Here is a 25,690-nt window from a genome sequence, read left to right as displayed (position 1 = left end):
ACGGTCTCGCTGTGGGGTCGCCCTGTGTTCTCGTTGTGGGGTCGCCCCGCGGTCTGGCCTTGGGGTCGCCCCGCGGTCTGGCCTTGGGGTCGCCCTGTGGTCTCGCTGTGGGGTCACCCCGCAGTCTGGCTTTGGGGTCGCCCTATGCTCTGGCCTTGGGGTTGCCCCGCGGTCTGGCCTTGGGGTCGCCCTGCGGTCTGGCCTTGGGGTCGCCCTGTGGTCTCGCTGTGGGGTCGCCCCGCGGTCTGGCCTTGGGGTCGCCCTGTGGTCTCGCTGTGGGGTCACCCCGCAGTCTGGCTTTGGGGTCGCCCTATGCTCTGGCCTTGGGGTTGCCCCGCGGTCTGGCCTTGGGGTCGCCCCGCGGTCTGGCCCTGGGGTCGCCCCGCGGTCTGGCATTGGGGTCGCCCCACGGTCTCGCTGTGGGGTCGCCCTGTGTTCTCGTTGTGGGGTCGCCCCGCGGTCTGGCCTTGGAGTCGCTTTATGCTCTGGCCTTGGGGTCGCCCTGTGGTCTGGCCTTGGGGTTGCCCCACGGTCTCGCTGTGGGCTCGCCCTGTGTTCTCGTTGTGGGGTCGCCCCGCGGTCTGGCCTTAGGGTCGCCCCGCGGTCTGGCCTTGGGGTCGCCCCGCGGTCTGGCCTTGGAGTCGCTTTATGCTCTGGCCTTGGGGTCGCCCTGTGGTCTGGCCTTGGGGTTGCCCCGCGGTCTGGCATTGGGGTTACCCCACGGTCTCGCTGTGGGCTCGCCCTGTGTTCTCGTTGTGGGGTTGCCCCGCGGTCTGGCCTTGGGGTCGCCCCGCAGTCTGGCCTTGGGGTCGCCCTGCGGTCTCGCCGTGGGGTTGCCCTGCGGTCTGACCGTGGCGTCGCCCCGTGACCACAAGGAAAATTGCCTGCGCCGCTGCCAGGAATGCACACGAGTCTGAGGACACCAAGGGATGTTCGTTGTTTTTATTTGAACACACGGGCTTCCAAACTACAGGCGATGCATCTAACAGGGCACAGCATGCAAGCAGAGGTCAGGGGGACAGTGTTAGAGCAGAGCAGCAGCTGGCACCCGTCTCGGCCACGGTGAACCCAACGTGGCCGGACAGCTGAACGGCCTCCGCGCGTCATCAGAAGGTAGGTGCTCACACCGAAGGGAAACCGCAGCTGCCAACCCTGCCTCCTCCACACAGACCTGGGGTCTGACTGACACAGGACAGTTTTCAATTAACAATTTAAACCTGATGTGTCCTTCAACCCTCCCCCCCACCAACAGAGCAAAAGCAATGATTTCAAGCGTCTCTGATCGTCTATAAAAGATACTCTGAAAGAGTCTAATAGAGGAGAGACGAGGTGAATTTTTAGACTCAGAAGAATCACAGCCTTCATGGATGATGTGAATAGCCTCCGCAAGAATCACATTTTTCCAGGGAGAGTATCAACAAAAGGCTACCGACAGTCACAGGGATAAAACGCCTGGAGTTACACTGAGGCGACAAGGACACAGGTGTTTAATCAAAACATGCGATGCCACCTTTTGTCTTATTTTAGAAAAACAGGTTCTTAGAAAGTAGACTTGATACTGTTTTCTGACAAGTGGGTCCTGTCTGCTCACACGGGAGGAGACACTGATGGGCACGTTTGCCGCTGTCTCTGGACGTTGGAGCAGGTCTGAGCCGCCTTCTCAGGGAGACCCCAAGAACTGCACAGCTCTTACACTGCTTCATTGAACTTTTCCCAAATAACTGAGACCTGGGGACCCTAGGGACGGGAGACAGAGCGGGGGAGACACCCCTCTCCCAGGCCAAAAGGTGGCTGCAGAGCCTTGAGGAGCAAGAAAAGGGGCCCCAGGGACCCCCCCGCAATCCTGGAGCTGCATCGGTACAGAGAACAGGGAAGCTTCTCTCTCATGGCCCAGAGTCTCCAGACTTTAGACAGTGGTCCCCACTGTCTATTAAGAGCATCAAGGACGTCATTCCTCCAGGCACTGTGAGGGGCCACCGCACCCCACTAGCGCAGGCAGCCCTGCAGCAGGAGCGCAGGTCCGGGCGCTCCGGGCGGCCCACCCCGGCTGAGTCCTCCTACAGGCTCCTAGTGATTGGAATCTTATGAAATCATTGGAATCACTGGAATCTTATGAAATCTTATGAACTCATTCTAAAATAAAAGGAGTTTTATTTTAAAAACTCATTTTAAAGGAAGAATTGATTTATTAAAGATCTCTATAAAAAAGTACAAATAGCCCAGTATATTCAGATGTTCTGTTGGAATGAACAAATTAGATTTTTCCATAAGGTTTCAAAAAGTCTTTGGAGCCTGTGGGCCATAGTGTGGGTTATCATAAGGCTGTTGATGACTGAGTTGGACACACACAATTATTAACTATCAGCTGATCACACAGATCAGAGGCACTGGGGTCCTAATCTCAGCTTTTAACCCTCCTGAGGGCTCCCGACACTGCAGGATTAACAGAATCGTGGCCGCGCCTTTCTCTATGGCTGCCTCCGCCCAAACGGAAACGGCAGGAACGCTGACAGTCACTATATTTCATAAAGTATAACCCAAGTAACTCAAGGAAAAGGTTTTAAAAGACATCTCCCAACACTCCCTGTTAGACTGCAGCGTGGTGACTACCAGCCAGGGGACCCTTTCTCCCCTGCTGCCCGGATCCCAAGAGTCATGTCCGGTTCCCTGCCCAGTGCCAGGGCCATGAGGATGTTTCCGGCGCCTGGAGGGGCAACAGACGCGGCTGCCCCTGCGGGGCTTCGAGAAGCAGGAGACGGTGCACCAGACGGCAGTGAGAGGGTGCCTGCCACGGCGCTTCCTTTCCGGGGCTTTAAAACCAGATGGCCCCCACTCTGCCTTTCTGCAGCTCTGAGAAAACACCCCCAGCGACACACTCAGACTTCCGCTGGGCTCCCTGGGCGTGGGGCCGCCTGCGGAGTCCGGCGATTTTGCCCTTTCTGCCCGCTCCGCCCCGGGCTGCAGGCCGCCACCCTGCAGGACACTCGGGCCCCACCCAGAGCTGGGAGCCCCTTCACGGGGCGGGGGCTCGGGGGCCGGCCGTGGCCTTCTGGACGCTCTTGGGCCAGGAGCAGCAACCTTGCTCTCAAGCCTCCGGGAGCAGCTACGCCCCGCCGGGGCCCTCCCCCTTCCCGGCTTCCTCCTGCTGCGGGCGTCCGTCAGTCCTTCTGCGCCCAAGCCCGCCCTTGCCTGGACCCCTCGGCCCCCTCCCACGACCTCTCCCGGCCCAGAGCGCAGCAGGGGCCCTCAGGGCTGTCCCCTGCGTCCCCACGCCCCGCCGCAGACCGTGCTCATCCGCCGTGCACGACTCGCATCAACCCGGGTCCTTGCGGTCTTCCATCCGACCTTCTCAGCCCGGGTTTCCAAAGACCTCTTCACCCTCGGATTTTCTCCCAAATTCCTGAGAAGAAAGCCTAACACACCTCCCTCCGAGGACACAGCGTACAGTGACCCTGCGGGACGGTGAGCTCAGTCATGCGGGCGGGAAGAGCAGACGCCGGGACCGGGGCTCCCCGCGACCTCCCGGCCCGCTGCGCGGGGACCTCCCGGGAACCCTGCGGGCGGCGCACTCCAGGTGCTTCCTCAAACCAGGCCCCTGTGGGTCTAAACAAGATGCCGAGAGGAGGGGCAACCCCTCCCCGCGGCCCACAGCCTCGCAGGACCGTCCGCCCCAGCGCTGCCTCTGGCAGGAAGGGGACGCGACCTTCTGAATGGCCTCTGGAGCCACGGGGTCCGGATTTCCGGGGCCTGCTGCTGCTGGGCCCACAGGCCCCAGCGATACCGCCCGGTCCTTCTCGGGTTGCTCGGGGGCCTGACCCCTCGAGGCCTCCTCCTCACTCCAACCCTTTGGCAGCTCCTCCCCGGGCTTTATTTTACCAGACCCCCGTGAAGGGGGTGAACCCACAGAACTTCGGTTCAATCCACTCTGCTAACCATGACCTACATGGTGTGTGCTTTCAACAGAACTATCGTGGGATGCTCAGTTTCTTAAAAAGCATCAGCTTTGATCTAAATTTGGGGCACAGCCACGCATCGACTCACCCCACCACGGTGACCCTTGCTGACCCTGATCTTCCCCGGTTTCCCCCAAGTCTGTTTTCAAGCTCGCAGCCGCTCCCACAGGGCTGGCCCCATACAGGGGTTTCCGCACGTTCAGAAAGGATGGAAGCCCGCTGGGATGCGGGGCAAGGTTCCGGAGAAAGGCGGAGAAAGAGGAACAACTTGGAAGCGTGTTGGCGGCCGCGGGAGGACAGAGCGGCTTCCCCGGCTCAGCGCCTGCTGGGGAGCACGTGGTCCGAGCCGCCGTCCTGGACTGCCCTCCCCTCGCCGGGCGCCTGCCTGGGGACCTGTCCTGGGGTTGCTCCACTCCAGGGCTGGGTGACCGGCTGTTTCTTGGGTTCTCTCTATACCTGGGTCCCTTTCCATCAGACCAAATGAGGTGTGGGGGAGGACGGGCCAGACCCGCACAGACCCCCCATGGGGGCCCACGGTCCAGCAACGGTGGCTGAAGAAGCTCCTCTTTGCTGGTCTAACCTGGTCTAACCTCTTCCCTACCCGGCGCCTCCTCCAATCACAAGTTCCCGGGATGGCAAGGCCTCTCGTCTCTTAAGGCCCCTCAGGGGTGGTGTGTCAGCCGAGAATCAGGAAAGAGCAGAACGTAAAAATAAAACGACACATCACTGGGAGGCACTGGGGGCCAACGGGGAACGGAGCACCCCCAAGCACTGACGGCCACGGCCTTCGACACGCGCTTCCTGCTGCTGGTGGCCGGCTCCCCCAGGCCCTCGCTGTGATGCTGTCTCACAGCTGTGCCCCCCCCAAGACCTGGAGAGAGCGCCGGCCTCCCGAGAGCGTCTGCAGAGCGCTCGGGCCTGGCCTCGCCGTCTGCAGGTGCGGAGTGAACGGTGGGTCGTGCCAGGGCCGGCACGCTCCTGGGGCGTCCACGCACCCACGTCGGGAAGGGCTTCCCGCATCACTAGCAGCAGCAAGGCTGCAGGAGGGGACAGAACAGACGAACCAAGTCTGGCCTGGGACCGCGAGGACGCCACAGCGACACCCGCGGCCTGGGTCCCCTGAAGCCAGATGGTCCCCACGGCCCCAGGAGGGAGAGTGACGCAGGACCAGGGCACAGATGGTGCTCGGAGGGCAAGGGTGGGGGGGGGGGGGTCTCACCTCAACATTATCTTCCAGAGAAAACTTCTGTTTGCAGGTAGAATTAAATATTTATACATATATATACCTTATTGATCATGGAAAGTAGCCATTCACTTTCAGAATTAGATCTACTGCAATAAAAAATTAATAAAGCCGCTCTAGTGCCAAGGCAGGGTACACACAGAGCGGGGGTGCGGAAGAGGAAGCTTTGCAAGGGGAAGGAAGCTAAAACTTAATCATAAAAGCAAGTTAGAAACAAGGGCCTTCACAAATATAGCACAGTTGTGTCTTATAAAATTATTGTAATACTCTTTATACTTGATACGATTATATCAATAATATAGATTCACTTGTTATTAAGGTTTATTATAAACATGCAAAGTTCATTGCATGAAGCATTTGCGAAACATATTAAAATCCTTCCAGCAATAAAGCCTCTTTGAGCTGATATGCATCCAGGTTTCCTGACTGCAGCGCCAGGTGTGTCATTCGACACGACACCCTGGGGCACCCAAACTGTTCACCTCAGAAGACGGGGACGGGGGGCGTGGGGTCCTGGGGCTGCCGCTGGAGCCACACCGGGTGAGCTGACTGTACATCGTACTCTCATAGACACCGCAGCCCGTTCAATAAATAAGTACAAAAGGGGAGGGGTGCACGCTTCCACTTCCCAGGCAGCAGGCAGTGAAACAGCAGTGTGTGGACGGGGTTGGCTAACAACACTGTGAGTAGTGGCATGATGGCTGATGGCACCCTGGATCCAGAGTCATCTCTCGGAGATTATGAATGTCACACACACACACACACACACACACACACACACACACACACACACTGGTCTGTCCTTGATCTGATTTCTTGTGCTCATTTAGCGGATTCCTTAGAAGATTTGGCCTCTTAAAAAGACATGCAAGTATCAAAACAGTTATCAGCCAAGTCAGGTACAAGATTACAGACGCCCCCAACACCCATCTAGGGTTCTCTTCCTCTCTCTAAACCAGTGACAGCAGTACCGGAACCATGAGTGGGTTACAACCGTCAGCGCCTGGGAGCAGTGAGCTTGCAAACTGGACTAGACTTCTCCCAGCCTCTCGGGTTCTGGGGACAGTGTCCATGGAGGCAGAGGACACAAGCGGCGGGTTTTCTGAAGCCCTCCCAACCCCCGAGTCCTGCCTCGCTCGCGCTCTGGGACCTCCATTCTTTTATTCCAAAGACGTGGTGGGTGGACATGTTTCCGGCCCCCTAGACCGTGTGGTTCATTTGAACATCTCTGATCGGGAAATCTGGATGGTGAAAATCAACAGAGGATTTGGGAAACACATCAAACAGTACCAAAAAAAAGGGGGGGCCAGAGTCTGTTTGCTTTCCAGGAAGGGTCAATCCCCCGCCAGGGGTCACCTCTACGTAAAGCGGACGCTGACGTGACGTCATCTTCCGCTGAGATGACGCAGCCGAGCGGGGGACCACCACCCTACAGTTTTCGGGCCTCCACCTGGAACAGGGAGGGCCGAGGCCGCCAAGCTCTAGGGTGGGGGTCGCTTCCCACGGCGGGGGCGCGGGCGGGGCTCCCGCGAGGAGTCTCATACCGCGCTCTGCAGGATGGGGTGCACGAACTGGGGGTTGACGTACGAGAAGCCTTCGAAATCAGACTGGTCGATGTTCGCGATGACCAGCTGGTCGGGCGGCGTCAAGACAGGCTGCCCTCGCGTGAAGAACTTGTCAAAGTTCTCTGCTCCTTTGCCGCACTGCGGAGAGAAGAGAAAGGAGAGGTCGGTGGGGGTTCCGCCGCGCCAAAGAACCCGGTCTCCTGTGTTCCGCCACCCTCCGCCCCGCCCTTCGGAGCCACGGGGACAGACACCACACGCTCAGGGCCACGGGTCAGTCTGCCAGCTGGCAGGCCGGGAAGTCGGGGGATGCGCACAGTCGCCCCTGACCTGCGAGGCCGGGGGCCTGTCGCACGTTTGGGTCTTTGCAGCCGTGTTTGTAAGTTGTGTTATTCTTGTCTTCCAGCTAGGAGGTTCTGAAAACCTCGACCCTAAATTCATCTTCAGCCAGGACGGGATCAGCATGGAGGCAAGACTGGCCTCTTCCTTCCCGGGCTCAGCGGATGGGGGCACTTCTGCCAGCCACAACGCAGGCGGCCACGGAGCTCACTGTTCGTGGTTCCGGCCGGAGGGCGTGCGTGCCGGGGTCCCTGGAGGCAGAGTGTCTGTCTGTCCCAGACGCCCTCTGTCTGTCCCAGACGCCCACCGCTCCCCTCCCGGGCCCAGCAGGCACTGCATGCGCCGGGGCTGCGGGCAGAGCTGCCCTCCTGGGGGAGGGAGTCTGGGAAACACAGCAGCGTAGGCAGCACTGCTTGGGAGCCTGACCCCCAACTAAGAGGCAGGGGTGTCCTGCGCACACTCCAGTCCCCAGAGGGGCGGCAGGTTGGGGTCCCGGATCTCGGGGCGACTCTGAGGCAGAGTGCTGGGGGTGCCCTGGTGACATGAGTGACCATCTCCTCCCCCAGCGGGGACCTCAGGGTGGCACGAAGCGGTCCTGAGTCTGCGGAGCTCCCCCACCTCTCACACGGCACAGGGGAGACGTGGGGCCACCCCACGCTCCACATTCCCAGGGAGCACAGTGCGCCTTCGGAGTGAAGGCCAGCAGATGCCCACTCCCACACGCGGGGCCCCCACCAGACCATTCAGAGTCCAGGCTCTTCAAGGAAGAAAGGACGGGAATTTTCCGAGACTTAATCAGGGGCCACACTTGATTCATCAGGAAAACCGACCAACAGCAACCAACCTCCAGACACTCTGGGGCCCCCACGACCGGTCAGGACAGAGAGACGGTGTGGGTGCGGCGGTCAGGAGGTGGCCCCAGCCTGGCGTGTGTGCTGGACGGCTCCCTGGGCAGTCCCGAGCCCAGACTGCCTCTGTGGCCGCAGCAGTGCGTCTGACACCCCGGGAAGGTGGGGGTTCAGGGCTGAAGTGCCCGGCGGTGGCTTCGGGCAGCGCACACGCTCCCCCGAGAAGATGGGGAGCGAACACTTGCCTCCTGTGGCTGCCATGAGGTCAAAGGAGCAGCTGGGGGACCCTGAGCCAGCGATGAGGTCCGACACAGACCCAAGATGGGCCCCACACACTCGGGCATCCGGCAGGGACCAGGCATGCAGCTAACGCGTGAGGGATGAATGAACTATTAGTAATCCGCCTCCTGCCCGGCTCTGGATGGAGCACTGCCTGCCTGGTTCACTGGACGTTCCTGTGTCTCCCACCCCCTTCCCCGCTCTGGACTGAACTGCCTGCCTGGTTCTCTGCACGCTCCTGGCCATTTGGTAAAATCATCGACGAGTGAAATGAATTGGGGAGGTCAGGCTGGCAGGAGTGCGACAATGTCAGGAGGGGGTCGCAGGAGGCTTGGGATACGCGCTCCCCTCCTGGAGCCCCACAGAGCTCACAGCCTCTGCATCTGTGCACAGGGCCGCGGGGAAGAGACGGCGTCTGCTCCTCGGACACTCAGCTGGGACACCTTCGAGGGGCCAGCAACAAGGCACAGAACACACGCTGGTCTCAAGCCTACCCTTCACACCTGAGTGTCCTGGTGACAGAGAGATTAGACCCACGGGCACCAGCATGGGGATTAGGGTGAGTGTGAGTAGTTCCACAACGCTGAGTTACAGAGCAGAACACCAGACCAAACTCAGCACAGCGGGAAGGGTGTGGAACGAAGCCGGAGGAGAGGTGGACAGCGCAGCGAGGGGAGGACACTCCCTGCGGGCGGGGACCGTTTGCCAAAGACCAGACATGGCAGCTTTGTCTCGGGGCAGGCCGGTGGTCCCAGCAGAGGGGGCGGGGGGCACATCGCCCGCAGTGGGGCTCAGCTCCCTGACTCTCCATTTAGTTAAGGAACCGGTGGAAGGAATGAGTGGGCGCCTCCCGGGAGGTCCCGTCTATACCAGAGCGCTGTCTAGCGAGGGGTTGGGACGCTGGGGCATCTGTGCTTCCTCAGACCAACATGCGGAGGGCGGGGGCTCCGTGCGCGGCCCAGGCAAGCGGGAGCACACGCCAGGATTAGGCAGTGCGGTTAGTTTGTTCATCGCATCACTCAAGGTTCCGAGAGGTGCTCACCGAAGGCCTGGACGCCCACTGAAGCCAGTGCATTTTGGTGCAGAAAGTCTGGAGGGGGAGAACGGACAGAGGAGGGTTTGGAAGAGAGTCAGTGCCTGTGCAGAGGAGCCACAGGGTCACATGAGCCGCGTGGGGCACCCCTGAGGTGGACCTCCGTGTGAAGGTTCACGCACGCACACAGCCTTCTGGAAGCTTACAGAAGCGAGTGAGCAGCAGGCATGGTCCGTGCAGAGGGTGGTCTTACATCCTTCCCTGCAGCTTGACTGCCTCTTTCCACACACAGAGTTTGTATTTTAATAATTCAAAAAAATAAGCTGGGGCCTCTTTCACCTCCTGCCAGTGTTCCCTGGAGACAGACCCTGAGTCTGACAAAATTAAACATAACTCCTCTCACCTGCCCGCAGAGCCTCTTAGGGAAGGCCACTCCAGGTCAGGAGGTAGCTGATTTATGGGTGACTTTGCCCATAAATGGGGCTTCCCTGGTGGCTCAGATGGTAAAGAATCTGCCTGCAATGCAGGAGATGAGGGTTCAGTCCCTGGGTCAAGAAGATCCCCTGGAGAAGGAAATGGCAACCCACTCCAGTATTCTTGCCTGAAGAGGAGACTGGCGGGCTACGGTCCATGAGGTTGCAAAGAGCTGGACACGACTAAGCGACTCGATGGACGTGAATCTGAGTGAACTCCAGGAGTTGGTGATGGACAGGAAGGCCTGGCGTGCTGCAATTCATGGGGTCGCAGAGTCGGACACGACTGAGCGACTGAACTGAACTGAAGCGACTAACACTTTGCCCGTAAACAGACACACTGAAGGGGCAGGTTCCTGCAGGGTGAGGGCCTGCGTATCTGAGGGCAGAGGTTGCAACTAATTGCGCCCTGTATTCTCTGGCATAAAAACACACATGCCGCCTGGTCTTTCTTTACACTAATAGCCAGCTTTATGGCGTTTGAGGCTGCTTCTCCAAGGAGGGCTGTTGTCCTGAGTAGCATCGTGGGGGACCTTCCTCCAGACCACGGCCAGTGACCACGGGTCTGCACTTTCCCCATTGCCTCCACCTCCCCACCCCGCCCTACAGCTCCCTGGGCCTTGCAGGAGAGCTGCTCATTCATATCGATAATTACTTTAAAAGTCTCATTTCTTCACGTTTCTTGAGCAGAATAGCATTTGGGAGCATGATTACCAAGGAATAGGAAGGCTTCTCGCCTCCAATTAACCAAGATGACGCCGTCCTGGCCACGTTCCGGGCTTAAATCAACACCAGCACGTTGCCTATGGCAGACTCCAGTCCCCCAAGGCTGGTTAGTGTCCCCACACTGTCGGCGACCCTCCCAGAGCCTTGAGCATCTTGACTTTAATTAGCATCATTGCAGCTGGTTCCACGGAAGGGCTCTGAGAAAGAACCATCTGCCTCTGGGGAGGGCTGATGAGACGCGGCCCAAGGCTCCTGATCCAGCCTCCCCAGTCCTCCTCCTCCTCCTGCCTGGAGGGCAGCTGCTGCTCCCTGTAGGCACCTTCTTAGAGCAAAAGACTACAGCACCGTGAGATGCCCTTGAAAGTGAAAGTGGTCACTCAGTCGTGTCCGACTCTGCAACCCCCACGGACTGTGGCCCGTCAAGCTCCTCTGTCCATGGGATTCTCTAGGCAAGAACACTGGAGTGAGTTGCCATGCCCTCCTCCAGGGGATCTTCCCGACCCAGGAACTGAAGCTGGGTCTTCTCCATCACAGGCAGAGTCTTATCGTCTGTGCCACCAGTGAAGTCTGAGAAGCCCTTAGTTCTAGGAAATGCACATGGAATAATGTCGGTGTGAGCCTGTGGCTTTCTCTCAGGGGACCCAGAAAATACATGTATGTGTGTCCTCAGCTCGCTGCCATCACAGAGACGCAGAGGAAGGAAGACACGGGGCAGCGGTGGGAGGTTAACACTTAGGGGGTCCAGGGAAAGGGCATTCAGCCATCTGTGCAGCTCTTCTGTTTCAAGTAATGATTATTTCAAAATAAATAAAAAATACTAGAACACTGCACTAACTTGGATAATAAAGCCATCATCACACTGCCTAAACAAACTGAGGACCCTGTGAGATAAAGGACCTAGAGGCAAATCTGACTCTGTGTCTTATCACCGTCCAGATGAAAGTTCTTTTCTGTTTTCGTAGGTAAAATAATAATAGTAACTTCTCAAGAAAGGCCACCTGATACAGACAGCCCTGTTTCTAAAGTTCTCTGCTCCCCTGTCAATCCTGGGTGTATTTCTCAGCGTTCACTTTGTAGATTAATTTCTAATCACCATTTCAGTGCAGTGGGTGCTTTTGGCTGACCCGTGAACTAACTATTCTGCTCCTTGGTGCTGGCGGATAGGATTCAAGAAGAGACGCACCGATTAACTCTCTGATTAGGATATTCACATCAACTGTTACTTCTCGTAGGCAGGCTGAACAGAAATGTGAACGCTGTTCTTGGGCTTTTTAGTCGCATGAATAATCGTTGTTCAGTCATTCAGTCTTGTCTTGACTCTTTGTGCCCCCATGGGCCGCAGCACACCAGGCTTCCCTGTCCTGCACCATCTCCTGGAGCTTGCTCAAGCTCAGGTCCACTGAGTCAGTGAAGCCATCCAACTATGAATAATAAATCAAGATAAAAGCCTACAAAATGCAAAGCGACACGTGCTTCTGAGGGCGGCTGCAGGGATAAGGACTCGGGCCTTTCATGTTTTCAGGAAAAACAAACAGAAAGTGCTTTCCTCTTCCAGCGAGTTCTCCCGGGGCTGGCCAGGCAGGCGGCTGCACCGTCCTCTCCTGATGCCTTGTTTTTTATGGACGTCACCGGGATGCAGCCCAGATCCTCGCATTTCTCATCAGTAACCGGGCACGAGTCCTTTCGGGGGCAGCGTCTTCTTTAAACTCGAGAAAGGGACCTTCTCACATGAGATCTCGGGGACACAGCCTCTTTCGCTGACTCAGCTTTGTCTTTCAGATCATCAGGCAAAACTGAGGCTCTTGCTTTGTTGTATTTCCTTGAAGAGAAACTGAAACCCGCTTGGTTTGTACTTTTCTTCCATAAAGGAAGCTACGTGGCTGCCTTGTCTCCAGGAGAGAGCACGGCAGCACAGTGTCTGGTTTTGCCCGGCACACGAGGGGCGGCCCGTCTCCTGGAGCAGCCTCTCCGCCATCACACAGGGTCTCCCGCCTTGGGGGCCGCGGGAGCAGGTGCACCCCTGAGCCTCCAGACTTGCCCCATACTGTGGGAAATGGCCGTGGCCACTCTTCCCTGCCCGCATTCACGCGAGACCCGGGACAGAACCCAGGCCGTGCTGTACTGCAGAGCCTGCCCTTAATGCTGCCGAGAGGGCGAGTTCTGTCAGAGCCTCCTGGGAGCCCAGGGCCATCGCGAGGTGCGCTGGGCTGTGGGATTCCACATCTTCCAGGCGCGTGGGTACAGCTTCAGGGATGTAGCTTTGGGAGGAAAGACGACACACAGGGCCAGGACACCTGGAGACCCCTCTCCCCCTAGATGAGCTCCATGGCGGCCCAGGGATAGAACATCTCAACTCTCCGAGGGACGTCAGTGATCCTGGAATAAGCTTTCACTGGAGGATCCAAAAAAAGGTTAAAAAATAAAACAAAGATGAGCCTCCCAAGCTTACATGCACAAACTTGATCTCCAGCTGCGCCCTGCAGATAATTGCGGGCACCTGAAGTCTTTGTTAGTATTTGCAATAACCAAGACCATGATTTCACGAGGGGGGGCAGGTGCTAATAGTCCTTAATCCAATAAATCTCAGGGAAGTCGGCTCTCCAGCACTTGATATAAAAGCAACGAGCGGCCCTCACCAAGACTGACACGCGAGGCAGCCAGGGCTTTAAATGTTGCTCCGAGCAGAGCTGCTGTCAGAGGTGGGCTCACTGCATGGGGAAAGGAAGAGCTGCTGGCAAAAAAAAACTTGCCTGATACTTTGTCAGCAGCGAAAGCCAGGGTGGTGCTCCTGCGGCTCTCTCTGAAATCACAACACCGCCCACAGGAGAAGTCTCAGCTCTGCGTTTTATCTATAAATGCCTCTGACCCTGTCGTTGGCTCTGGACGAGGGAACCACGTCGCAGGGTAATGTCGGGGCCGCCGTGTTCCCTCTGCGGCCGCACGTCCGGCAGCCTCAACAGCACCGGGGCCTACGGAGCTTCCAGCGGGTGGAATCGGCGCTCCTGGGGCTGTTCCCGGTGCGGGAGGACCCGTCCCCTGAGGCAAGGCCTTGCCCTGGCTGCCCGCGGGCGCCTGCTGTCAGGATGACTGTCCGGATCGGACTTCCCGACCGGGCCCCTCCCCGCTGACGCTCTTCGGCTTTGGGACAGAAAGGCCACCGTCCTGCTCCTGCTCCAGCCCGCACGCGGTTCTGCCTCCCGCCCTTCTACGTCTTCTCCGGCCGCGTCCTCTTCTGCGTCCACACGTGCCGGCGCCCCTCACCAGGCGCGCCCACCAGCAGGCCCCGCCCCTCCCGCCCCAGGCCCCGCCCCTCCCGCCCCAGGCCCCGCCCCTCCCGCCCCAGGCCCCGCCCCTCCCGCCCCAGGCCCCGCCCCCACTCACCCAGGCCCCGCCCTCCCGCCCCAGGCCCCGCCCCCTGCAGGTCTGGGGCTCTGCCCCATGATTCCTGCTTCTGTCGTGAGCTTGGGGCTGTTTCTTCACAACCAGGGGCAGCTGATCCACCCCCCTTATTAGTACCGTAGCCCACGCTTGGTTAAACGCCAGCCGGGCAGCAGCAAGGCTCCAGGAATAAAGAAGTAAACACACCCTGATCCTGGCTCAGCTGCCTGACTCTGGTCCCGGGAGTTCGGTGGGCCTGGGGAGCGACCTGCCTTCTCCACTACCAGAGCAAGGACCCCATGTTTCCCCCACGTCTGAGTTCGGGGCCACCGTAGCCATGAGTGGGAGGCTGTGGCAAGAAATGATTTCTTCTGAAGATGAAGTTAGAACAGAGAGAAGAAGACGGATATTCCGGTTGACTTGGCTGCATGTCCCCTCTTTCTGGAGCGTACCTGACAAGTAACTGCACTTTGCTCAACACGCAAAGCAGGGTCAGCCCGTGCCTCTATGCTGTTGCCGCACAGAAACTGAGCTGTGAGTAGGACGCTACTGTGGGCTTCCCAGGCGGCTCTAGTGCGAAAGAACCTGCCGCCGGAGCAGGAGGCGGGTGCGGTCCCTGTGTCGGGAAGATCCTCTGGAGGAGAGCATGGCAACCCACTGTTGTGTTCTTGCCTGGAGAATCCCATGGACAGAAGAGCCAAGAGTCGGGCACGACTGAAGCAACTTAGGGCACGTGCACGGGATGCTGTTGTATCAGTCAGCTCAATCGCTCAGTCGTGCCCGACTCTTTTCGACCCCATGGACTGCAGCACACCAGGCCTCCCTGTCAGTCACCAACTCCCGAAGCTTACTGAAACTCATGTCCATTGAGTCCGTGATGCCATCCAACCATCTCATCCTCTATTGCCCCCTTCTCTTCCCGCCTTTAATCTTTCCCAGCATCAAGGTCTTTTCCAGTGAGTCATTTCTTTGCATCAGATGGCCAAAGTATTGGAGTTTAAGCTCAGCATCAGTCCTTCCAATGAATATTCAGGACTGATTTCCTTTAGGATGGACTGGTTGGATCTCCTTGTAGCCCAAGGGACTCACAAGAGTCTTCTCCAGCACCACAGTCCAAAGGCATCAGTTCTTCCGCGCTCAGCTTTCTTCACAGTCCAACTCTCACATCCATACATGACCACTGGAAAAACCATAGCTTTGACTAGACGGACCTTTGTTGGCAAAGTCATGTCTCTGTTTTTTAATATGCTGTCTGGGTTGTGTACTGTCATATACCTCTCATATTTAACTTAAGAAGCCTAAATAGATTGGAAGGGGAGAGAGAAAATCCCTGACAGAACACTCCACTGAGCCCTCCTGCAGCACCCTTCATCACTGTCTTCAGTGCCCTCCTACACCAGGTTCTGCAGCCTGGAGGTGGGGTCCACGCCCACGGGAGCTTCCTGACTCAGAGCCGGGATGGCTACAGAGGAGCTGGGTGGCAGAGACACAGGGCCCTACTTGAAATGATGACTCAGGAGGAAGTCAACTGACCCGATTAATTTCAGCTTTTCTTTAGTTTGTGCTAAAAATATCTTGGAAAAAGAAAATCAGTTGGCTCACCAGCAGCAGTTTTATTCTTGGAGGAGAGGACACATAAGCAGATTGACTGAGAAAGCCGCTGCTCTAAGAGAGCCACAAGCCCCCCAGGGCTACCTCGGCGCCCCGGGAGGGTCCCTGTGCAGGCTCAGGCGGCCCCTGTCGGAGGAGACAGGTTCAGGCCGAACTAGCCCCGTGGACGCTCTGACGCTGCCTGTTAGCATGGCTGCTCCCCCGTGCTCTGGGAGGCCGCCCCCCTCCCGGCTGAGATGGGGTGTGAAGATGCAGCCACGGGCAGAGGGGAAAGGTCCCGGGGCCAGAACACCGGAGCCGCATCCTGGTTCCACCACTTAGCTGTGTGTGTCCTCGAGCAAGTGAGTCAGCCTCTCTGTGCTTCCGTGTTCTCAACTGTAAACTGGGGACCACAGTCGCCACCTCCCGGGTTGTTGTGAGGGTTAAACGAGCGAATTTGTACACGGAACAGGCCCAGGGGAGGTCATACAGGAAGAATGGAAGCCAAGGCGCCGTGCTGGAGACGGGCGGACACGGTCCTTGGGGTGGGGGCCCGGCCAGCGTGCGGACCGTGCCCAGGCCCGCCGGTGGGCCGGCGGAGGCCTCCTTATGCTTTGGGGCCCCCGCTGGCCGAGGCCAGGCTGAGAGAGCTGCAGACAGTCCAGGGGGCCTGCCCTGGTTCTCACATCGTGTGGGGGGAGCTCTGCTGCCTACGGAGGGCATGGGGGCCACACGACTGAGGCCCGCTGGGAACTGCAGAGGCTGGGGGGTCACCAGCCCCCTCCCTCCGGAAGAAAGCCCCGGATCCCCAGGAAGCAGGGCTGGGCGCCGACTCACCACTTTGGGCTTGAAGGGCGGCTGGATCTCACGGCTCTCCAGCTTCTCCCAGTCAATCCTCCGGAAGAAGGCGTGCTCCCGCACATCCCGCTCGCCCTCGGGCCCGCAGCCCAGCCGCTTCCCGGGGTGCTTGGTCATCAGCTAGAGGCGGGGGAGAAAGGGGCTCTCAGTGGGGCAGGGCAACGCAGGGGCTGCCGTGCACAGTCCCGGACTGTGTGCAGAAACCCGCTGACAGCCGAGCCGGAGCGCTCTTGCCAAAAAGATGAGAAAGGTGACGTGAGGTGACGGATGAGTGAAGTCAGCTGTGGGAGCCCTTCCACACTGTGCCTCTAGGTCGGACCATCACACTCAGGCCTTAAATACATGCCATTTTTCTCAACTACAATCAGTACAACTGAGAAAAGAGAGAGAAACAGCTCCACCGGAACACCACCAGGGGTGGGTGGGGAGGCGGCTGACGCCAGCGCCCGCCCTCTGGTTGCTCTGCACCCAGGTCGAGAGCCCCTGTGCCGCAACTGAGATCCGGCCCGGGCAAATAACAAGCTTGTTAAAGGCACAGTCGCTACACCTGGTGTGTGCTTGAAGTGTCGCAGGCCAGCATCACGCGCCTGCTTGCTGTCTGGACCCAAATGCTCTGAACCAAGACTCATGGTTCGCAAAAGCACACTCTGTCACAAGAAAGGCGCCACCTGAAACCTGGGGGCGTGGGCGCGTAGCCCCCCGGATGCCTCTGAGACGTGCCAGGAGGCATCTCCGGCCTGTGACTCACCCCTTTGCAGATGGACACGGCCTCCTTGGACAAGGACTTGGGGTACGAGACGTTGTGCTCCATGATGGACTGGAACAGCTCATCCTCGTCCTCGCCGTCGAACGGAGGCTGGTGCGGGGAAGAGGGGGAGGGGCGACTTAGGCTGAGAGGCTCACCCCTCGGGCCGCAGATGCCACTCAGAGCCAGGGAACAGCTGGCTCCTTGCACCTGCGGGCTGCACACCTCGCGGGCTGATTACTTTTAATTAGGTTGGTGGTTGAGTGTGTTTTCCATTTTTTTCCTCTCTTTAATTATCTTGCCCTGGGCAACCCCAAAAACCTTTAGGGAAAATGCTTTTGAGTAATGCTTCTAACGATTTGCAAATAAATTATAATTAATCCATTAACCTGTTCTTAATCTCTTCTGCTTCTCTTAGGTCCATACCATCTCTCTGTCCTTTATCGAGCCCATTTTTGCATGAAATGTTCCCTGGGTATCTCTGATTTTCTTGAAGAGATCTCTAGTCTTTCCCATTCTATTGTTTTCCTCTATTTCTTTGCATCATTCACTCACACAGGCTTTCTTATCCCTCCTTGGTATTCTTTGGAACTGCATTCAGTTGGGTGTATCTTTCCATTTCTCCTTTGCCTTTCCGTTCTCTTTTCTCAGCTATCTGTAAGGCCTGGGATGGACTGAGGGCAGGAGAAGGAGGGGACAGAGGGTGAGAAGGTTGGACGGCGTCGCCGACTCCACGGGCATGAGTCTGAGTGTTAGAAGCCACTGGCTGTGGGAACCTTCGAGTCTGAGACCTTGGGGGCTGGCCCAGGAGGAGCTCTCTGGGGAGGACGCCCAGGAGGCCTGGGGATGGAGGGGGGACAGGATGGCAGAGGGGGTGGCGGGGCGACCTGGCCACAGGCCTGAGCGGGACCGTCTCCCCCGGCCAGCGATGACCAGCCCGTCTCTCCTGTAACGGGCACCCGTGGAAACGGATCCCGACGTGTCACCCCCAGCCTCGCGGCTGCCACACGCAAGTGTGAGTCAGGGAAAGCGGCCTTGCTGTCTGGACTTGAGTCGGTGGTTCACGTGGATCAAGGAGGGGAACTAAGCTTTCTGTGGCTCCGTGAACAGACGCCTCCCACAGGGATTACAATCCAGCCAGTTTTACTGTCAAAGTTTGAAAGGGGAAACTAGCTGCTGCTGCTGCTAAGTCGCTCAGTTGTGTCCGACTCTGTGCGACCCCATAGACGGCAGCCCACTAGGCTCCCCAGTCCCTGGGATTCTCTAGGCAAGAGTACTAGAGTGGGTTGCCACTGCCTTCTCCGGAAATTAGCTGGATGGAGGCAAACTTGAGCTTTGCCAGCGGCTGTCTCGCTGACAATGCTGCTGTGGAACTGGCTTTTCTGTGTTTACCAACTGAGGTATTTAATCTTAAAAAGAATGTTTCCTTGAGGGGAGAAAACCTAAATAAATAATACACAAGCCCCTTTCTTAATACCAAGTGTTAACATCACTGAGAAATAATGACCCAATATAGGTAGAACCTCTTATTTCTTAATACTTAAAAGACTGTTTTAGTGTCTCTGAGATGTACGGCGCAATCAAAGCAGGAGAGGCCCCGGGCGGGGGGTGGGGTCTCCCAGCCCAGCGGGAAGCCAGCGGTCGCCTGACCCCCAGGCCCTGGGCCAGGCGCCCTCCCCGCTCTGCCCTAGGGTCCTCCTCACTCCACTCCAGCCACCTGCGCGGCGTCCTGGTGTCTCTCCAGCATCGCCGAACACCTGCGCCCCAGGGCCTCTGCTTGCTGTTGCCCAGCCTGGAATGCTCGTGGACACCCCTCCCTTCCTTGCAGTCCTAACTTCATCTTCTCCATTAGGTCCTCCCTGGCCACCCTAGCTGACGTTCCAGACTTCCCTCCTCCAAGCCTGTATGTTCCTCTCCTGGTTTGCTACCCTTCTTCTGAGTTTATTGCTAGTACAGTCAACCAACCGTAGGTCGAAAGTGAAACAAAAGTCCAAAACATTTTAAAAAGCAAAACCCAGGATTCCCCGGCCATCCCGTGGCTAGGACCTGCCTTCACCGCCAGCACCCGGGTCTGATCCCTGCTGGGACACTAATATCCCACAAGCCATGCAGGATGGCCAAAAATACATGAATACAGGAAAAGGGAAACTTGGATTTGCCACACACCAGCAAACACTTAAAGAGCACTGATGCCGTATTTACAGCTACATACGCAGCACTTACAGTGCACTGGTTTTCAGCAAACACAGACCGTTGATACCGTATTTACAACCACGTACACAGTGCACCGTGTCGGGTGCACTGAGTAACACAGGACACACCCAGCTTGCGCAGACACTGCACCGTCTACTCCAGCACTCGGGCCTCCAGGACCCGGAGGTCTGCGGGGTCGGGGAGCCAGTCACCCCCAGTCACCCCAGGAACCCAGCAGTCTGCGGGGTCGGGGAGCCAGTCCCCCCAGGACCCGGCGGTGTGCGGGGTTGGGGAGCCAGTCCCCCCAGGAACCGGTGATCTGCGGGTTCGGGGAGCCAGTCCTCCCAGGAACCGGCAATCTGCGGGGTCGGGGAGCCAGTCACCCCAGGAACCAGCTGTCTGCGGGGTCGGGGAGCCAGTCCCCCTAGGAACCAGCTGTCTGCGGGCTTGGGGAGCCAGTCCCCCCAGGAACCGGCTGTCTGCAGGGTCGGGGAGCCAGTCACCCCAGGAACGCGGCTATCTGCGGGGTCGGGGAGCCAGTCCCCCCAGGAACTGGCCATCTGCGGGGTCGGGGAGCCAGTCCTCCCAGGAACCGGCAATCTGCGGGGTCGGGGAGCCAGTCACCCCAGGAACCGGCTGTCTGCGGGCTTGGGGAGCCAGTCCCCCTAGGAACCGGCTGTCTGCAGGGTCGGGGAGCCAGTCCCCCTAGGAACCGGCTGTCTGTGGGGTCGGGGAGCCAGTCACCCCAGGAACCGGCTGTCTGCGGGGTCGGGGAGCCAGTCACCCCAGGAACCCAGCGGTCTGCGGGGTCCGGGAGCCAGTCCCCCCCAGGAACCAGCTGTCTGCGGGCTTGGGGAGCCAGTCCCCCCAGGAACCGGCTGTCTGTGGGGTCGGGGAGCCAGTCACCCCAGGAACCCGACGGTCTGTGGGGTCCGGGAGCCAGTCCCTGCCAACGCTGAGCGGCAAACGCTCCTCATCTACGGTCTCTCTCTAGACTGCAGGCTTCCTGAAGGTCAGGTCTGTGTGCTGCTCAGAACCCTCACCAGGCACATTTAATACATCCGCACTGAAGGGATAATAAGTGAGTTGATGGAGGTGACTTGTCAGAAAGGGTGACTCTTTCCCAAGAACAAAGATTCAGAGACTTCTTTGGGGGTATTTATTTACATTTTCTCCTACGAAGGCTCTTAGCTACGGAGGGCAAACTCCTCGGCACACTTGGAGGCTGACGGGAGAGAGAAAATCGTTCAGTCGTGTCTGACTCTTTGTGACCCTGTGGACTACAGAGTCCATGGAACTCTCCAGGCCAGACTACTGGGTGGGAAGGCTTTCCCTTCTCCAGGGGATCTTCCCAACCCAGGGATCGAACCCAGGAGGGATTCTTTACCAGCTGAGCCACCAGGGAAGCCCCTGGAAGGCTGAGAGGTCACTGGAAGCTGCCCGGGACAGGATCATTGGCAGAAATGGCTGAGACGTGCCTGGGGCTCCCCAGCCCCGCAGCCCCACGCCGAGCGCGTGGCCGGCCCTCTGCCTCTCGGGGGCCCGTGGCCAGCACAGCACAGGCAGGAGGGATGCATGTGGGCTCCAGGCCCCTCAACACTCTGTCCCCCTCTCTCCACCGGCCAGCTGGGTAAGGAGGAGGCCGCGGTGGAACCTGAGGCCCTAGACGGCGGAGCCACAGCCGGGAGCAGCGTGGTCCGTGGATGACCACGGGCTGAGCTCCCCACCCACAGGCCTGCCCCGAGCCCCCGAGACGGACGTGCCCCTGTTGCTGCTAACCCACTGAGGTTTGGGGGGGTTGTCTGCCAATGGCGGCTCGTGTCCTGAGCCTAGTGACATGGACAGGAAGCCACACCTTAGAAAGAGGGACTCGTGCAGCAGTGCCCTTGGTGATCTGACCTGGGTCACACGGGCAAGAGGAGCCTAGTCTTCCTTTTCTCAACTGGAGGTTCGGCCTCGCTGACTTCTATGAAAAGTACAATGAATTGCCCAGGGAGAGAGAAGGGCAGACGGAGAAGCTATTGAAACACCTCTTTGGGTTTAACTAACATCTTCCTTTGACGATGACTGTCTCCGCACATGCAGCAGCTGGTGCTTTCTGGAGAACCATGTACCTCACCCCGGCCCCGGCTGAGACACGGAAGCACAGCAGGCGACTGCCGTCTGCACCGCGCGGGGGCTTCAGTGGGTGACGAGAAAGGTGCGCCGTCTGCACCCCGCCAACAGGGCTTTTACGATCAGAAGATGAGCTTGGCACCAGTTCCCCCGCTCTCACCAGGATCAGGGAAGTACGACCGGAATCGGCCGCGTCCCACGACCTTGGCCTGACAGACCTGCAGCTGTCACGCCACGCGGCCGCACATGAACGTGAAAACGCGAAACTCACCTGCCCGGCCAACATCTCGTACAACAGGACGCCATAGGCCCACCAGTCCACGGACTTCCCATACGGCTGATAGGCGATTATCTGTGAGAAGGCAAACACATCACCTGCATTCAGTGAGCGAACAGGGAAGGCAAGCGTGCAGGCGTTTACACTCTGTTCTCCACACGAGGTGGCGACGATGCTTGTCGCCACCAGGGATTATAGAAAGAGGCACTCGGGCAGCGGTGCCCTTGGTGATCTGACCTGGGTCAAACGGGCAGAGGAGCCTAGTCTTCCTTTTCTCAACTGGAGGTTCGGCCTCGCTGACTTCTATGAAAGTACAATGAATTGCCCAGGGAGAGATAAGGGCAAACGTACAAGCTGGACCTTGTCTGAATCTTGATTCAAACCAACTGTAAAAAGAAGTTAGTAAAACTAAACTACAGTCTTGAGATTGGATGATGTTAGAGGATTGTTGCTAACGTTGTTCCCTGGCTACAAGGTCTGAGGGTTAGTTACAAAGTGTCCTTCAGTTAGAAGTGAGACGTATGCAAGGCCCATGTGCCTCAGAGATGTGTCTGTGGGTGTAACATGACACGTGGCATCTTAGATCTGGTTTAAATACTTGAGTAAAATGAACCCACCGGCTGCAGCTGGTGATGGGCCCAGAGACCTTGTCCCCTGCTCGCCCCTCTACCCCCTGGAGACTCTCAGATGTGCAGGCTTTTCATGTCTGTGCTGTCTGAGGTTTCAGACAAGAACAGTCTCCAAGGGAAACTAAGGGCTCTCTGCAGGTCCCTCTGGCTCCCCTTGTCTTGCCGAGGAAACGAGCTCTGAGGCTACCACATCCGAACATGCGCCCCGTTCCCACCCACACGGAGCCAGGAACACATCCCCCTCACGCTCTAGGCCCCCTACCCCACCCTGGGAAAGGGGGTAGTACTGACTCGGATTTCTAAGAGACACTGCCTCGCAGGTAGGCTGTGGGCCTGAGCACACACGTTGCTGACCGTGCTGGCGCCCCAGGACTTGGGTGGAGGGTTCCGACAGGTGCTCAGTACAACCACCTGCAGCTCTGCAGACAAACTGGACCCTGGGAGGCCCTAGAGGACCCTGGGGCGCCCTAGAGGACCCTGGGGCGCCCTAGAGGACCCTGGGATGCCCTAGAGGACCCTGGGGCGCCTTACAGGACCCTGGGATGCCCTAGAGGACTCTGGGATGCCCTAGAGGACCCTGGGGCGCCTTACAGGACCCTGGGAGGCCCTAGAGGACCCTGGGGCGCCTTACAGGACCCTGGGAGGCCCTAGAGGACCCTGGGGCGCCCTAGAGGACCCTGGGATGCCCTAGGGGACCCTGGGGCGCCTTAGAGGACCCTGGGGTGCCTTAGAGGACCCTGGGATGCCCTAGAGGACCCTGGGGCGCCTTACAGGACCCTGGGATGCCCTAGAGGACTCTGGGATGCCCTAGAGGACCCTGGGGCGCCTTACAGGACCCTGGGAGGCCCTAGAGGACCCTGGGGCGCCTTACAGGACCCTGGGAGGCCCTAGAGGACCCTGGGGCGCCCTAGAGGACCCTGGGATGCCCTAGGGGACCCTGGGGCGCCTTAGAGGACCCTGGGGTGCCTTAGAGGACCCTGGGATGCCCTACAGGACTCTGGGATGCCCTAGAGGACTCTGGGATGCCCTACAGGACTCTGGGATGCCCTACAGGACTCTGGGATGCCCTAGAGGACTCTGGGATGCCCTACAGGACTCTGGGATGCCCTAGAGGACCCTGGGATGCCCTACAGGACCCTGGGAGGCCCTAGAGGACCCTGGGATGCCCTACAGGACTCTGGGATGCCTTAGAGGACCCTGGGATGCCCTACAGGACTCTGGGATGCCCTACAGGACCCTGGGATGCCCTACAGGACCCTGGGGCGCCCTAGAGGACTCTGGGATGCCCTACAGGACCCTGGGGCACCCTAGAGGACTCTGGGATGCCCTACAGGACTCTGGGATGCCCTAGAGGACTCTGGGATGCCCTAGAGGACCCTGGGATGCCCTAGGGGACCCTGGGGCGCCTTAGAGGACCCTGGGAGGCCCTAGAGGACTCTGGGATGCCCTACAGGACCCTGGGATGCCCTAGAGGACTCTGGGATGCCCTACAGGACTCTGGGATGCCCTAGAGGACTCTGGGATGCCCTAGAGGACCCTGGGATGCCCTACAGGACCCTGGGATGCCCTAGGGAACTCTGGGGCGTCCTAGGGGACCCTGGCATACCCTAGGCTATGTTTCCCCTATGTCTAAGCAATGTCCTGGGACATCAGCTAATTTCCTGTATGTCTGTCCACCCCGCTCTTTTAACGAGTTACTATTTCTCGCTGGGGCGTGAGGAGGATGTGTTCCTGGCTCCGTGTGGGTGGGAACGGGGCGCATGTTCGGATGTGGTAGCCTCAGAGCTCGTTTCCTCGGCAAGACAAGGGGAGCCAGAGGGACCTGCAGAGAGCCCTTAGTTTCCCTTGGAGACTGTTCTTGTCTGAAACCTCAGACAGCACAAACATGAAAAGCACAAAAAACCCTACCAAAAACGTGTCCCTAGTTTATTCCCTAATGACATGGAATGCTGGAGTCCTGCCAGTCCCCGACGGCCTGACCTGAGCGAGCAGACGGCCACAGATGCTGTCTGGGAGAGGAGGGCTCGCTCGCCCAGCTCCTAGCGTGTCACACTGCACACCGAGTGTGGCCCAGGGAGCCAGCAACGACTGCTATTCTCAGACTTCAGGGGACAGAACCGAGATGCACAACGCTTATGAAACTTGCCCGAAACCAAACAGATAATAAGTTGTGCTCTGAATATTGACACATTTGTTTTAAAACTACAATTTATGGCTTTCAAATACACGGAACCACTCACACTACACTGGGATTAATAAAATATGAATCAAAGGGCTCTGAGGATTAGTTTAACAAAATTCAAAATCATCATTCCAGTTGTTGTAACTATATTTCAAAAGCCCTTGAGTAAAATTTGTTCTTGTAACTATATTAAAGAGAGGCCCTCAATCTGTTCTCATTAATCAGTATTTTAGTGTTTTTAAGAATTTTTAATAGAAGGGCAGTTGACTTACAATATTGTGTTAGCTTCCGGTATAAAGCAAAGTGATTCTGTCACATATATATGCATGTGTTTGTGCTAAGCCACTCAGTCGTGTCCGACTCTTTTGTGACCCCGTGGACTGTAGCCCACCAGGTTCCTCTGTCCATGGGATTCTCCAGGCAAGAATACTGGAGTCAGTTGCTATGCCTTCCTCCGGGGATCTTCCTGACCCAGATATCAAACGGCGGGTTTTTAACCATCTGAGCCACCAGGGAAGACTACACACACACACACACAGAGACACACACACACGTATATATGTTTTTAAAAATTCTTTTCCATTTAGGTTATTATAGGATGTTAAATATGGCTCTCTTAGCTGTATAGGAAAACTGCTGTCTATCTATTTCAGTTTTTGTTTATTTTGAACACAGGCTATGCGGAGGCCCCACACTGCTGTGTGACCCATGAGGCTGAAGTGCGGCCTGGGTAGGGAACCAGCTTTACCTCGGACTCCACTTCCATACACATCCAAGCATCTCACCATCCAGGCCCGCCTGCTCGCGGGCTGGAAGGTGCCCCCGAGTTCAGGTAATTGTCAGAAGTCCAGGGTGCGGAACTCTGACTCTGGCCAGAATGACCCACACACCCTAAAGGCCGCTTGAAGCTTTCAATGCTGTTTGTTCTGACTCTTGTACTGACTTGCTCCTTGCGGTCCATGTCCACAGAGTTAAGCTCTCCTGACTGGTGCTGAAAAGCCCGCTGCGTCCTCTGAGACAACGGCCTTGGTCAGCCCTGCTCGGAGCGCCCAAGGCCACTCTGAACCCCACAGCACCTGCGGGTGTTAGTAACGGGACAGCCTTAGGGGTTAGCAGGAGCATTTCCTCCTGGGGACCCTGAGAGTCCATCACGCCGGCTTTGCCCGGGATGGGATGAGACGGCTCTAAGGTCTGAGTTGCCAGAGAGGCGGTGACCTCAGCGCCACACACCCCCATTTAGCAAGATGCAGACTTTTCCCCCAGTGAG

General features: G+C 57.9%; 1 protein-coding gene across 2 annotated transcripts in view; it reads right to left on the bottom strand.

Annotated features, from left to right (window-relative positions):
• Positions 1-4,958: 4,958 nt before the first annotated feature.
• Positions 4,959-25,690, bottom strand: part of PRKCA (protein kinase C alpha) — a 292,804-nt gene continuing 272,072 nt past the window's right edge. The window contains exons 14-18 of one of the 2 annotated variants that reach the window (XM_052658580.1): positions 21,607-21,687; positions 17,031-17,138; positions 16,262-16,402; positions 9,267-9,314; positions 4,959-6,899 (exon numbers count right to left, since the gene is read on the bottom strand). In XM_052658580.1, coding sequence (XP_052514540.1) covers positions 6,735-6,899; positions 9,267-9,314; positions 16,262-16,402; positions 17,031-17,138; positions 21,607-21,687 — 543 coding nt within the window. In that variant the 3' untranslated portion in view covers positions 4,959-6,734. The remainder of the gene's footprint in view (positions 6,900-9,266; positions 9,315-16,261; positions 16,403-17,030; positions 17,139-21,606; positions 21,688-25,690) is intronic. The other variant, XM_052658582.1, reaches the window with a different exon arrangement.

This window comes from Budorcas taxicolor, chromosome 19, assembly GCF_023091745.1.
Source record: "Budorcas taxicolor isolate Tak-1 chromosome 19, Takin1.1, whole genome shotgun sequence".
Lineage (NCBI taxonomy): Eukaryota > Metazoa > Chordata > Mammalia > Artiodactyla > Bovidae > Budorcas > Budorcas taxicolor.
This window is presented reverse-complemented; position numbering and strand designations above follow the sequence as displayed.